This window comes from Exophiala spinifera (genome assembly GCF_000836115.1).
Source record: "Exophiala spinifera strain CBS 89968 unplaced genomic scaffold supercont1.7, whole genome shotgun sequence".
In the NCBI taxonomy this organism is placed as follows: Eukaryota; Fungi; Ascomycota; class Eurotiomycetes; order Chaetothyriales; family Herpotrichiellaceae; genus Exophiala; species Exophiala spinifera.
This window is the reverse complement of record NW_015622519.1, coordinates 2,144,543-2,158,687: the sequence shown is the minus strand read 5'-3', so window position 1 is coordinate 2,158,687 and position 14,145 is coordinate 2,144,543. Positions and strand designations below refer to the sequence as shown.

At 53.0% G+C, this 14,145-nt stretch overlaps 5 protein-coding genes across 5 annotated transcripts; 4 read left to right on the top strand and 1 right to left on the bottom strand.

Annotated features, from left to right (window-relative positions):
* Window positions 1-976: 976 nt before the first annotated feature.
* PV08_09780 (uncharacterized protein) lies at window positions 977-1,666 on the bottom strand (the record flags this gene model as incomplete). Its single annotated transcript, XM_016384096.1, has 1 exon — window positions 977-1,666. The coding sequence occupies one exon, from the start codon at window positions 1,664-1,666 to the stop codon at window positions 977-979; it is 690 nt and encodes a 229-aa protein (XP_016232719.1).
* A 2,513-nt stretch (window positions 1,667-4,179) lies between these two features.
* PV08_09779 (uncharacterized protein) lies at window positions 4,180-8,212 on the top strand (the record flags this gene model as incomplete). Its single annotated transcript, XM_016384095.1, has 2 exons — window positions 4,180-5,125; window positions 5,202-8,212. 2 exons carry the CDS (start codon window positions 4,180-4,182, stop codon window positions 8,210-8,212), a joined length of 3,957 nt encoding a protein of 1,318 aa, XP_016232718.1.
* Window positions 8,213-9,028: 816 nt separating this feature from the next.
* On the top strand, window positions 9,029-9,928 carry PV08_09778 (uncharacterized protein; the record flags this gene model as incomplete). Its single annotated transcript, XM_016384094.1, has 1 exon — window positions 9,029-9,928. One exon carries the CDS (start codon window positions 9,029-9,031, stop codon window positions 9,926-9,928), a length of 900 nt encoding a protein of 299 aa, XP_016232717.1.
* A 475-nt stretch (window positions 9,929-10,403) lies between these two features.
* On the top strand, window positions 10,404-10,686 carry PV08_09777 (uncharacterized protein; the record flags this gene model as incomplete). The annotated part of the gene is made up of 2 exons (XM_016384093.1): window positions 10,404-10,527; window positions 10,598-10,686. 2 exons carry the CDS (start codon window positions 10,404-10,406, stop codon window positions 10,684-10,686), a joined length of 213 nt encoding a protein of 70 aa, XP_016232716.1.
* Window positions 10,687-11,838: 1,152 nt separating this feature from the next.
* On the top strand, window positions 11,839-13,761 carry PV08_09776 (uncharacterized protein; the record flags this gene model as incomplete). The annotated part of the gene is made up of 4 exons (XM_016384092.1): window positions 11,839-12,001; window positions 12,056-12,640; window positions 12,694-12,989; window positions 13,132-13,761. The coding sequence occupies 4 exons, from the start codon at window positions 11,839-11,841 to the stop codon at window positions 13,759-13,761; spliced, it is 1,674 nt and encodes a 557-aa protein (XP_016232715.1).
* Window positions 13,762-14,145: the final 384 nt, after the last annotated feature.

Below are 14,145 nucleotides of genomic sequence, written 5' to 3'. Positions count from 1 at the left end.
CGTGGTGTGCTGGAAACCCGAATACCACCACGTTCGAGAAAGGCCTGTAGGGGGATACGAGCATAAGAGACAGAAAAAGGCGGTTTCTCCGAAGTACATACACGGTCGCGGGGAGGATGTTGATCCCGTCACGGTTTTGCGGGTCCTATTGCGATGTATTGTACTAGTATTGCAATACAGGACGCCGTACGATTCGATGTTTGCGACCCTCCATCAGTGGAACTATAGATCCCTACGGGCATAGACTCATGCACCAAGGAGTATAGGCGCTGGCCAAGAGCGGGCTGTAGTGGGCACCCGCGCTCAGGACGACTGGGCGAGTGGGAAATCTAATCTAATCAGCGTATTGATTTCTTGATTAGATTGGATCTTATCTTGGCAAGACCCTCCTAGTTCCTGGGTATACCTGCTTGAAAACTGGAAAAATGTACTCGTAACGACAGCCCTCTTCCATGGTGGTGAGGGTAGCGGGGATCTGCGACTTGGCTGCTGCAATGACTCGTCTCCGTGGATTCGCATTCGAGTGCACAAACATGTACAGGTGTCCCTCCCTTCTTCGGATGGGTATCGGAGAAGGTCAGTCCTTCGGCTTTCGGCGGGTGAACGAACGGAGGCCATTCCAGAAAGGGGCTATCTCGCCATTATGAATACAACATGTCCTTGAACGAAAAGACGTCAATGCGGCCCATTCAATAACTCCACACACTGGTGAAGTCTTCAGCGAGTATCAGGCTATCAGAATACTTCTTACTAGTGGCTGGGTTTTGGTCAATTGTGAGCAATTAGTTCTGATGGATACTGTACCCGCCAGTAGATGTGACCAAGCCGCTATTCTGGCGATTGTTTGGGGGGCGGGGGCATGTCTCTTAGTAAGTCCTCTCGTGCTCTTGTCTCTCCGATTCCCTTCGGTCTTCAGATCTGGACGCCACGACGACCGTGGTGCTTGTCAGTGGTAGCCGCCTGAAAAACTTGAGGCCTAAAGGTGACCAAGCTGGCGGTGTACAGGACGTTGCAGAGCCAGCCATTCATCCCTGGTGATTCGATATTCCACCTCGCCCTCTTCGATGCCGGGGATAGGATCATCATACTGGTTATAGAAAGTCCGAACCTGTTTCAGACCGCAGGACGCCATCGTGGCTCGAGAGGCCACGTTGATCGCCATCGTGTCCCCGGCGACCTCGTTCAGGCCAAGGTCTTGGAACGCGTGCCTCAACAGCTCGCGCGACCCTTCCTTTGCATACCCCTTTCGCCAAAACCTAGGCAGGAGCCTCCATCCGAATTCTGCTCGTTCAGGGTTGTATTTCGCCGGTCCGTCCTCTCCTAGGTTTGTCTGAGATGGTGCAAGGACCCACCATCCGACAAAGTCTTCATCGATGAACCCGACCCAACAGCCGAGGCCGGGGACAGGCTTCGCTGCATCCATCAGCCACTGGTGCACCTCAACGGCCTGCTCTGGTGTAAGTGGCTTCCCGGTGAGCACATATCGCATGACGTCTGGGTCAAAGTCAAGCTGCCTGGTGTATTCGAAGTGCTCGGGCCCTAGTGGCCGAAGCACCAGGCGTTCTGTACGCAGGACCGGTTGAAGTTGTTGAAGTTGTTGTTGCCTCGTGATAATGCTCGGGGCGGTGGCAGCGGCAGTGGTGCTGCTGGTAGTAGCAGTGGCCATTGGTTTAGCAAAGGAAAACCGTCCTGCAATCGTGTGCGTTTTGGTGGGCTCTGTGGGATTGCCTGTATATTGCACGTTGACGATAACAATGTCCTCAGTCTTCTGATGCTTCGAACTCGAAACCTGACCCTGTGGGCAAGCTCTGTTCTTATACCTCTCGAGCATGCTTGACCTCTTGTCATCGGCAAGGGCTTTGCATGCATATGAGCTGTGGCATTGTTACAGGGCGGCCTGATCGTCATCTTGGTTGCTCATAACGTGGAGTCGGATTTCCATGGCATGCACCTGACTTGGATGAAGAAGGTGATCGTCCTGTTGCAGCACCGGCGGACCGGATTGGATCCAAGAAGTATGGATATGGGCCTGTGATACATGAATGGGTGAGGACGAGGGCAGGGGCCATCCCTCGGCTTCACAGGTAGTATACTCCTCGCCAATCGACGAAATTATAGGAGGACAATGGCCCTAGGGTGACGTCTATGAGTACTTGTCTGAGACTTGGCTCATGGGACTGACTATGATGCAAGGCCAATACAACCTGTACTTGTAAAGATCTTTTCATGGCGCAGACAGAGGTCGAAGGCATGGATAGTAGATGTACTACAGCGGTGCCTGCAACACTACACTTCGGTGAGCTTTATCCCTATCGTTTGTATTTTGGCGTCAGCAGCTAACGCCTACGAAGGTGTTGTCCAGGCACTGCTCTGCTCAGTCAAGTTAAACTATTTGAGGCTTGCATAAGAGAGCCCTTAGTGGCAAGCAAGTTACTAACCACGGCGCGGGCCACTGGTTGACACTGTATCCAGTATTACGAGACCGCAAACTTGTTGTACTCTATATCAGTTCCGTCTATGCTACGCTTGCTGATTGATGTCTGCTTGTCCTTGACGAAGTAAAGGATGCTGTGATCGGGACAACTATAGATCAGTTGTAGCCTCAAGTTTCAAAACACCCTCGGAGACCAGCACCGGAGTCTGTGTATATCCAAGACGCCAACTCGTCACGGTAATAGAGGAGGGGTTAAGTGGAGGGCTCTAGATCCTCTAAGCGGGACTCCCTCTTCCCCCTGAAAACCATTCACTCCAATACTTTGTGTCAGAAGTGGAATGCGCAAGCAAGAACGGAGCATCTCAACATTCGATTTCTTTCAGCACGCATCATACTCGGACGTCCATTTCGGAACTTCAGGGTATGCGTTCGTATAGTATACTATCCGAGTAGCACCCGAGTCCTATTTAGGATTAATATTATCGTAGTACTCGTAGTAGAAGTCCACAATCATCACGGCCGACCGCAGCGGCCAAGGGAGCTGGGCGCCCCCAATCCACCCACTAACCAGCTAGTATGAAAGATTATGTTACTGGATATTGTATCCTTGGACTCTGCCACTTACTTAATACTGTACGTACAATGACTTGGGACGATCGTCAATCCGTCCACCCCATCACACATTGCATGATGCAACGTTGACTTGACGTTTGTCTCACGGTAATTTATCTAATCAATCAAATCTTATCTTTGGATTGTCCGCCGTCTCCATCCCGCTGGTACTTGATGTTGTTCAGCTCCTCGGATCCGCCTCAGTCGTTGACGGGGAACGGGGGCGATCAATACCCGACAAACCATGTACATCAGCCAAGAGACAGAATACGACGTCAAGTTGTCCGATGAGCAAAAGGAAGAAAAAAAATCCAATCAATCAAATCTAATCTCTCTTGGCCCTTTGTCTCCATGGCCATCCAGCCCACGCGGCCCCCTTCTTGGACGTTGGTAGTAGCCCGTAGATCATCCATCTCTCCCCACCGCCGCAAAAGACATGAACATGAGCACATATGGTACTGTTACACAGACTCCGCATCCCAGCCAGGATGCGCGTGATATTCGCCATCGTGCCGAGAACTGCAAACCCGATATCGGTCAACGTGGATGCGTGAGGATCGTCTCTCCCTTTTCCAAGCGGCCATTCGGGCAAATGATACAATCCATCATAGGGACAGTGAGGGAAACAAATCTCTGCGGTCCCAGACGACCCCACGGCCCAATTAGTATACTGCATGTGCATACTCGTCGTTGGCCATTGTGGACATTGACCGACCGAAGTGTATGTCTGCGGACCGGGGCCGTTTGTTGCGTAGAAATGGAAGCACATCGATGGTTGTGCTCCCTTGACACCCCATCCTGACCCGAGCTGAATCAGTCGACGACAACCTCGAATGTCCTGTTAGCGGACTCATATTCCTACCGTATACCTGGGTTCGAATTTGTTGATCGTGCCTTGCGTGTACTCGGGCACTGTGCTTTCCGCGTCCAGCATCTTTGCGGCGGTATTGGATATAGACAGACTTTAGAGCTGCGGCCAGAGGTACAGCTTACCACCCTACGGAGTAGGGGCTGAGTACTCACTTCGACCAAGGTTGGTTCTGGTGGTGGCTGTCGTTTCCCCTCGCTTCCTCCCAAACACTCCGAATGAATGGCCATGAGACTGGACCTCCATGCTGACGGCAGACACCTAGATGTCTCGGTTCCACGGAGCATTCGATTACTTTGCGATCTTTGTACAGGCGCAACCATCGCCTCTCGACCTGTTGCTCCTGGTCACAGGGGTCCTCAGCGCCATTGCTTCTGGTATCCCGTTCCCTCTGCTTGGCATCATCTTCGGTCAACTTCTCGACGATTTCAACGCCCAGATCTGCGCGGCAGAGGATGGTCCAGGGTCGACGAACAACACCACACGGCACTACCAGGACGCGGTCAACGACAAGGTTCTGTACATAATCTACCTTGCCATCGCCCAGTTCGGCTTCATGTACATCCACCTCGTGAGCTGGTCTCTGGGCGGCGCCAGGCTTGCGCAACGCCTCCGCGAGCAGTACCTGCGCAGTCTCCTGCGGAAAGACCCGGCCTTCTTCGACGGCCGGCCGGGCGGTGAAGTGTCGTCACGGCTGAACGGCGACATATCCATGATCCGCATGGGCACCTCGGAGAAGGTCGGCATCTGCCTGTCGAGCATCTCCTTCTTTGTCACGGCGTACGTCGTCGCCTTTATCAAAATCCCCAGGCTTGCCGGCATCCTGGTCGCGCTGGTGCCGGCCTACTTTTCCATGTCGCTCGTCGGAGGCTATTTTGTCAAGAAGTACACGTCGCAAGTGTTGGACCGCTTTGCCGCGGCATCGTCCGTCGCGTCAGAGGCTTTGACCAACGTCGCCGTCGTGCATGCATTCAACGCAAACGACAAACTGGAAGCGAGCTTTTCGTCGCACCTGCTCTCGGCGAGAAAGGCTGGAATCGACAAGGCCCTGGCGAACGGCATACAGGCCGGCTTGATGTATTTCATCGCCTACGCCGCTGATGCCCTGGCATTCTGGCAAGGGAGCCACTTGATAGCGGATGCCGTTACCGGCAGCGGTAAAGATACCACGATAGGCGCAGTTTTCACCGTCATTTTCCTCCTGGTTGATGGTGAGTGAGTCCCTTCCTCGAGCGATGAGCGTGGAGCCTGTTTAACGCTGACATGTACTTATTCTTCCCACAACAGCCACACTGATACTCAGTCAAATGACCCCGTTCCTGGCCATCTTTGCCGGGGCGGCTGCCGCCTTTGGCAAATTGAAGAGAGACATCGATGCTCCTTCGGTGATAGATGGGACGGCAAATACGGGATTGAGGCTACCTCACGACAGTGAGGGCGGGTTCAGACTGGAGAATGTTTCTTTCCACTATCCATCAAGACCGGAGCAAGATGTACTGAAGAATGTGTCTCTACACCTTCCAGCAGGGCAAAAGACTGCCATAGTTGGCTTCTCAGGTAGCGGGAAATCGACCATAGCCAGCTTGTTGCTTCGACTTTATGACCCCGTCGAGGGCGCGGTGGTCCTGGACGGCCATGATCTTCGCGAGCTGAATACCCGACAAGTCCGAGGCATGATTGGCCTAGTACAGCAGGAAGCCACCTTGCTGGATCGATCAATTCTAGAGAACATTGCCCACGGGTTGGTGAATTCAACTGCGCCCGAACACGAGCGACTTCAAGACACACTTCTCGGACCTCAGCTTGGTTTCGTGGCGGCGGCGATGAGAGAGGGTCGCGCAGTAATGGATGCTGCCCGTGAGCAGGGCCCGATAGTTGAAGAGATCGTGAGGATGGTCCAACAAGCAATGGAAGTCTCAGACGCCGCACGTTTCGTCAAGAACATGCCAGATGGCATGGGCACAATGGTAGGGTCTGGCGGCACAAGCCTCAGCGGAGGGCAGAGACAACGTATTGCTATTGCAAGGAGTGTCGTCAAGAACCCCAAAATTCTCATTCTTGACGAAGCCACTGCCTCGCTTGACTCTAGAAGTGAGAGGGAGATTCTTGATGCTTTGGAGCGCTGTTCTGAAGGCCGGACTGTCATTTCAATTGCTCATCGGCTCTCCACGATCCAGAAGGCAGACAAAATTGTCGTCATGGAAAACGGCCGCATTTTGGAAGAAGGAACGCACGCGGAGCTGATGAGCGGACAAGGATCCTACGCCGGGCTCGTCAATCTACAGAACCTGGACTCTAAGTCCCCGACCCGTCGAGGTAGCGAAGATGTTTCGCTGAGCGGCTTGACCGAAGTGGAAAAAGTAGACCATGATCCCGAAGAGAACAGCAAAGCCGATATGTCGGTCGAAGTGACCAAGGAGAGCGCCGACATTCCTATTTCCAAGGACCTATCGCCTGAAACTGATGGCGGACCGGTAGATCAAAGTCTCGGGATGTTGACAAAATCCATGGCGCGCTTCATACGTCCTCACGCTCTCGTGGCGCTCTGTGCTCTCGCGGGTGCCAGCATCGTCGGTGGTGCGTACTGTGCTGACGCTGTCATCTTCGGACACACTGTCAGCGGACTCAGTCCGTGCCGCTCACCTTCACAAATTCGAGACAGTGGACGTTTCTTCGCCCTCATGTTCTTCGTTTTGGCTATCATCGAGTTGCTCGCCAACATAGTGAGCTGGGTCGGGTTTGGCTGGGTTTCCGAGAAGGTCGTCTACACCATCCGGGTCTTCCTCTTCCGTGCCCTCTTCGAGCAGGATGTTCAGTGGCATCAGTCCCAGAACCGAACCCCGTCCAGTCTGCTTGGGTTGATCACCAACGACGGGAACCAGATCGCCGGCTTGAGCGGGTCCATTATCGGCACCATTCTGTCAATTTGCATCAATCTGGTCGCGGCGGTCATCATGACATTGATCATAGCCTGGAAGATTGCCCTGGTGTGCATGGCGATTGTCCCGCTTCTCCTTGGAGTGGGCTTCACGCAGCTGCGTGCTCTGGCTCGATTCGCAGACAAGCACGAGCACGCGTTCAACAAGTCCGTCGGGATTAGTGTTGAAGCCGTCAACTCGATCAAGACTGTCGCTTCGCTGTCGCTAGAACATGAGATCTTGCAGGTATATCGTCGCACACTCGACGGGCCACGACGGGAAATCACCGCCATCAGTTTTCGTGCCAACATCTGGCTGGCTCTGCAATACCTCGTTGGTAATCTCGCGTTTGCACTGGGGTTCTGGTGGGGATCTAAGCAAGTCTTCAGCGGCATGTACAGTCAGACACAGTTCATCATGGTGGTCTTCTCTTTGCTGGTTAGTGCTCAACTGTGGACTCAAATGTTTGCACTTGCTCCAGAGATCACCAATGCCCGAGCAGCCATTGCTAGAGTCATCAATGTGATAGCACTCGGATCTCCAGCAACCGTGCAGGGTTCTTCGACCGGCAGCAAGAAAGACGACATTGAATTCAGTGCAGAGGCCAAGACTGTGTCGCCACATAAGTCGAGGGGCATGGACGTGAAGTTGCAGAATGTCCATTTCGCTTATCCAGGCCGCCAATCTGCCCCTGCTCTCTGCGGCCTCAGCATTCACATTCGCCCCGGCCACTTCTGTGGGCTAGTGGGGCCTTCAGGCGCGGGCAAATCAACCATCACGTCCCTCATAGAACGCATGTATGTTCCGCAATCGGGTAAGATCTTGATCGACGGGGCGGACATCTCCAAGCAGGAAGGGACATCCTTCCGCAACGATATTGCCCTCGTACCACAAGATGGCGTGCTGTTTGATGGGACGATACGTTTCAATCTGTCACTAGGTGCACGTCCCGGGGTAATTGTGTCTGATGAGGAGATGATGGAAGCATGTAGATTGGCCAGTCTCCACGATACCGTTCTTCAGCTCCCCCAGGGGCTCGATACCCTCTGTGGCACCAATGGAAGTCAGCTGTCAGGAGGCCAGAAGCATCGTTTAGCCATCGCTCGTGCCCTGGTGCGGAAGCCCCGACTTCTGATCCTGGATGAACCTACCAGTGCCTTGGATGCAGAGACCGAGAAAACCCTGCAGGACAACTTGCGAGTCGCGACGCGAGGCATCACGGTGCTGGTGATTGCGCACCGGCTTAACACGATTCGCCACGCCGACAAGATCTTTTTGATAGAGGCGGGACACAGTGTCGATTCTGGTACACATGACGAGCTCTTTGAGAGATCAGAGTCTTACCGCGCGAATGTCCTCAGCCAAATGATTGCGGAATGAGCTGCGCTAGCAGAGAGAGCGCAGACGCAACGCATCATGCACTGTAGATTTCAAAACATGATTCGACAACACGATGAACGGGATGTGCAAGGGTATGTAGCAGGGAGAAGAGGACATCAGGGTGAAGTTTGGACGGCGTCGAGCACTTACGAGGACCAACATCAACTCGATCTAGCCTCTTACAGGTTAGTGCTAACTGCTGAGACAAGGACGGACTTTCAGACCGCATTGTTCATATATTTTTGGATGCAGCTAGATAGAGATTCACTGATAAAAGTATGTCTCTTGCCGAAATTTATAAATCTTCGTCACGCCACCCGTTCTCGTTCTTGGTCGATGTAAATGAGCGATGTACCTGTCGGAATGTAAATAAATCGTCACCCCAGAGCAGTGCGTTGCTGGCATGATTCCAAGTCGACCAGTCTCAGATCGTTTGAGGTCCGGAAGATGACTTCCTTCTCAGCTCGCCGGTAAAAGGCACCAGCCCGACATCCAGGAACGGTCTGGCGTCCAGATCAGACAGGGAATGATCTCCTCTGCAGGGAATGCTAGATTTCACCAGTGGAATACCTCGACCACTCCTAGCCCTCTGAAGTTGAATCCCATATCGAAATGACGTCGGATGTGTGATGAGACTATTAGACTACCTGCGGCTGGACCCAACATGGTTTCGTCCTCTGCCATCTTTCTATCACGACAGATAGCTTTGCTCGAAAGAAACCAAGGACACAGGCTTGGAACTAGAAGACAACGATCACACATCTGGCAGAAAGCGATAGTCGCCGAGAGAATTTGCACGAGTCCCTGAGGCCTGTCATGGATCCCGATATAGACAGCGACAACGAGATCGATCAAGTCCTCTCCCACCTCATCACGGCATTTCACATCCTCCACCAACACCAAGTCTTGGACGAAGATGGCCAGGTCTCAGTTCGCAATCCTCAAGATCCTTCGACCTTCTTCACCAGCAATCTCCCTGCCATTCTCGTCTCATCAAAGAAGGATTTGAGCCAGTGGAACGTAGCAGATGGCTCTCCCGTTGATGATCCATACCCGGAGCTCGCAAAGGCGTCCGAGCATTCCGCAGTGTCCGAGATCTTCGCGCACAGCTCTATTTACAAGGCCTATCCCGGGGTACAGAGCGTTCTGCACTCTCACTGCGCGAGCGCCATCGCGTACGGTCTCTGTAGCAGCTGGAACAGCATGCTGCAGCCGAGTTATCTGATGGCCGGGTTCATCGGTTATTCGCCCCCGATCTTCGACATTGCACGGTACTACGTCAACCTGCCTGCCTCGCACCCTAGAAATCTCTTGATTAACACACAATACCTCGGCGACGAATTGGCAATGACACTACACCGGTCCCAACGTGAGGAGCCGAGGCGTCATAACACGCCGACGGTCCTGCCGGAGCAAAAGGCTGTATTTATACGTGGGCACGGTTACGCAACATGGGCCGAGAGCCTCGAGGATGTCGTGTGGCGCGCTGTACATATCCGTCGCGACGCAGATATACAGACCACAGCCATGACGCAACGGGACAACTCGGAGCTCGAGATCGTCTATCTCACAGAACAGGAGGCCGTGGACTGCGAACTCACAATCAATCATGCAGAGCAGAAACACTGGCTTTCATGGGTAGCGCAAGTGGACCGGTCGGGCATGTACAGGAATGAGCTGGATGGGTACGGTGCAGCTCCAAGAACTGAAAAATGAAGTAGAATTCAATGTGCAGCTGTACTCCGTGATGTTAGAGAGGCGGACTATGTATTAATTCTAACACGATCGGAACTCGGTGTATCAATGCTTTCTTCCAGAGAGAACAGTTGCATCATGTGAAAATCCACCTCCTTTTGCTGCCAATTAACCAAACCTACGTTCAAGCACGAATCGCCCCGTGCTACAATATGTAGTCGTAGTCGTAGTCGTCGTACTCATCCTCAGAGGGGATTCGAGGGGATTCTGTTTACCAAGACACGTATGATCATGATGACGGCAGAATTCTTGGCTTTGGGAACTCCTCAGGTTGCCGTATCGTCCCGGGTCGACTGGGTGTGCTGGGTGTCGTGTCATTTGTGAAGATCCTGGTTTGTACTTCTCCCGGTATATACATAGCTCCTAGTTGGCCCTTGCCAATACTCATCTCTCACAAGACCTCCACCGATAGAACTCAGCTCACGATACCACAACCATGTCCAACTTTGTGACCAAAGCGAAAGAAGGAGCCTACCAGACTAGCAACGAGGCCAAGGCTGATGATACTTGTGATCTCAAGAATGATAATTCCCATAAACCCAAGTCGACCGACAAGATAGGTGAGCCTAAGCAGTACTTACCTTGTCCCAATCTCAATATCTGGGAGCTGACGAAAGCGATGCGCTCCAGAGGCGGGAAAGGGAAGCGGCAGTGGCAGCAACCAAGATGATCGAGAGGGACCGCACGCGAAGGCTGCTTCAAAGGAAGATGGTCGATAACTGCGAGAGATATGTTGTAGAAGGTGAGATCAACCGGTTGGTGGTATGATTCAGACTCCGGTCATCTTCCACACGCGACATCTGGAAGTGTAACGCCTCGGATCACACGGCAATAAGACAGTCGTACTCGAAAAGGATCCAGGCCACGTATCGGATCCAGGAATCACTGCCTCGGTTAACAACGGAAGAGACGAGTATGAGGTTTATGCACGCGTGTGAGGTGGAAGAGGTGGAAGAGGTGAGAGACCGCAGGCAACTTGCCCCTCCTCGCAGCACGCGGGGTACGCGTGGACCTCACGAAAATGGAACCCGGAACTACAGATATACCTCGTACGAGTACGAATCACAAGGGCCCCCAGGTCATCGAAAGATTGCCTGTTGGTTCAGATTCAGGCAAAACTAGGCGTCTTCCAGGCCCTGAAGTTCAAGCTTTGGTGGCGCCTAATAAGGTGACAGTGGGCGACGCCTCGTCCGCCCAACTAACTTAGTGGCCGTGCTTTCACTAAGGTACCAGGAAGCCTTACGAGAAGTGCCCTCCATCGCGAAGATCTACTCCCAGCTTCATCTCGTCTACCTCGTTTGCCCGAAGACGAGGACGGGTCGTGTCGACAGCGCTGGCTGCAGACTCCTTTCACTCTCCAGCACTATCACAGACAACTTCACTATCATCTGAACGATACCGGTTGTCGCCACCACAGCCCCCAAAATCCTGACCTGGAGGTGCGCCGGGTAGCTGCCGGAGAAATGCTACGCAGAGACAAGCTACTCGATCTCCCGGGCATAGGTCTGCCTAGCCACAGTTACATCCCTGGTCGCTAGCTCTTCGATGCCTCACCGACCTGCTACAACAGGAAACGATTGTCCCACGGGCCTACGTCGCGATGGATCCAAATAAGCTACACCAAGCACTAAGCCTGCTGTTAGCCTGCGTCTTGTGCTCATCTAAACCTCATGAGTGACAATGCAACCTTCCTATCAACTCGTACCTGGCCCCAAGTACGTCATGAGCTCGCAGACGAGCTGGAGCTTCAAAATGTCGACGAGCCACCTCATGGACCTTGCCAGTCGCTCGCGTGCTTCTCTTCCTTCTTCTTCTTCTTCTTCTTCTTCTTCTGCCCTTTGTTACCTTGGGCCGGACGATACTGAATCACCATGCGTTTCCAGACCGTTGTGGCCGCATGCTTTGCGACCAGCGCTTTGGCTGTGTCGAACCCTCACAAGCGTGCGCCAAAGAGGATTTTCACTCCCAGCACGCCCGAGACGCACTCCTTGGCCAAGCGTGCATCACCGAAATACCTGACCAAAGAGACAGAGAGTAAGGACTACCCCCGAAGCTACGTCGTGGAATGGCAGCTAAGAAGTTGAACAGAGTTCGCTGTAAATGGTACTGGCGTGCCTCTGGTCGACTTTGATATCGGCGAGTCCTATGCAGGTACATTGTCAATCAACAATAATGCCAGTAACGAGAATCAGCTCTTCTTTTGGTTCTTCCCCTCAGACAATCCAGATGCTGGAGATGAGATCACCATTTGGCTGAACGGTGGTCCCGGGTGCAGCTCTCTCGACGGCTTGCTCCAAGAACATGGTCCGTTCCTGTGGCAATCAGGGACATACAAGCCGCAGCCAAATCCCTTCTCCTGGACTAACCTGACCAACATGGTCTACGTTGACCAGCCGGTCGGGACTGGGTTGTCTCCCGCGGCCAAAAGCGCACCACCCAAGATCACGAGCGAGGTACAAGTAGCTGAAGACTTTGCCGGATTCTGGAAGAACTTTATGACAACATTCAACATGACTGGTCGTAAAGTATACATTACTGGCGAGTCTTACGCTGGCATGTACGTTCCATACATTGCAAGTCACTTTCTCGACCTGAATGACACCGACCACTACAATGTCAAGGGCATTCAGATCAATGATCCCAGTATTGGTGTTGACGCGGTGGAGATTTATGGTATGAGCACACTCCCACGTCCTCTCAATCGTTCTGACTGACTCTGTCCGCAGCTCCCGCAGTAACCCACTTGAACAACTACGCTCCCGTTTTTGCACTTAACGAATCCTTCATGACCTCGATCAACCAGCGCGCCGAAGAATGTGGCTATTTCGACTTTATGGCCGAAGCCCTGACGTTCCCGCCCAAGGGCAAATTCACTGCTCCAAACGTTACCGCACCGGGTTGCGAAGTGTGGGACGATATAGTTACGGCAGCTATCTACGTCAACCCGTGCTTCAATCTTTACCACCTCACGGACTTTTGTCCCTTCCTTTGGGATGAGCTCGGCTTCCCGTCCCTTGGTGATGTACGTTTTGATCTCCCTAAGCTCCCAGCTCTCTGCGGAAGTTCGAAAATAGCCCCAACCTCCCTACGTACTCCCGTCCGTTGATTTCTCACTTTTCCTGCAAAACGAAATGACCAGCTGACACTAATTGGTATCTTAACAGGGTCCCAACAACTACTTCAACAGAAGCGACGTGCAAAAAGCCCTACACGCCCCTCCCACCGACTACACAATCTGCGGCGACGACTCCCTCGGTCTCTTGGACCCAGGCGACACCTCGCTCCCGTCCAGCTTCGAAGCTCTTCCATCTGTAATAGAACGCACCAACAACGTCATCGTCGGCAGCGGTCTCCTGGACTACCTCCTCCTCATGAACGGCACGCTCATGACCCTCAACAACATGACGTGGAACGGTCAGCAAGGATTCACAAAGGACCCGATGAACAGCGGCGACTTCTTCACCCCCTACAACCCTTCGATCGGGTTCGTCCTTGAAGAGACTCTGAACCAACCGATCCCTGCCACCCCCGTGGGCTTAGTCGGCGGTGGTGGGTTGTTGGGCAAGACGCACACGGAGCGTGGTCTGACGTGGGTCACGGTCGATCTGGCCGGTCACGAAATCCCGCAGTACGTTCCTGGTGCGTCGTATAGACAGCTCGAGTTCTTGCTGGGGAGGATCGACAGCCTGACTCTCATTGGGAGCTTCACGACGCAGCATGGAAATTACACGGGCACTGTGCCGCCTAATCCGTACTATGGACCGACGAGTACGGCTGTTGCTTTTAGAGCATAAGTGACGGCGACGGTGGTAGTGGTGGCACCGGCACTCCCCGGCACTCACGTACACGCATGGACGCACCGGAGACTCACACTGAGTAGCTGTGATGTGTTGCACTGTGCTGTACTGTACTGTACTGTGGTGAGGACGGAATGAGACAGCATAGCTTTAATATAAAGAAAATAATAAAACGACGAAATGCAACGAGTACCCCTCCGGGCAAGATTTGATGATTTCTATTGGCAAGGTGAATATTCCAAGTCTGTTCAAAGTCGTTTACATATCGGGAAGAGGAACCTTACACAGCATTGAACGGTTCTTAACCACTAGTATTGTTCTCGTGATATATCTACACCCGTGGAGTCAGTAGTATATTCGTGACTACGAACGGGGTTGAAT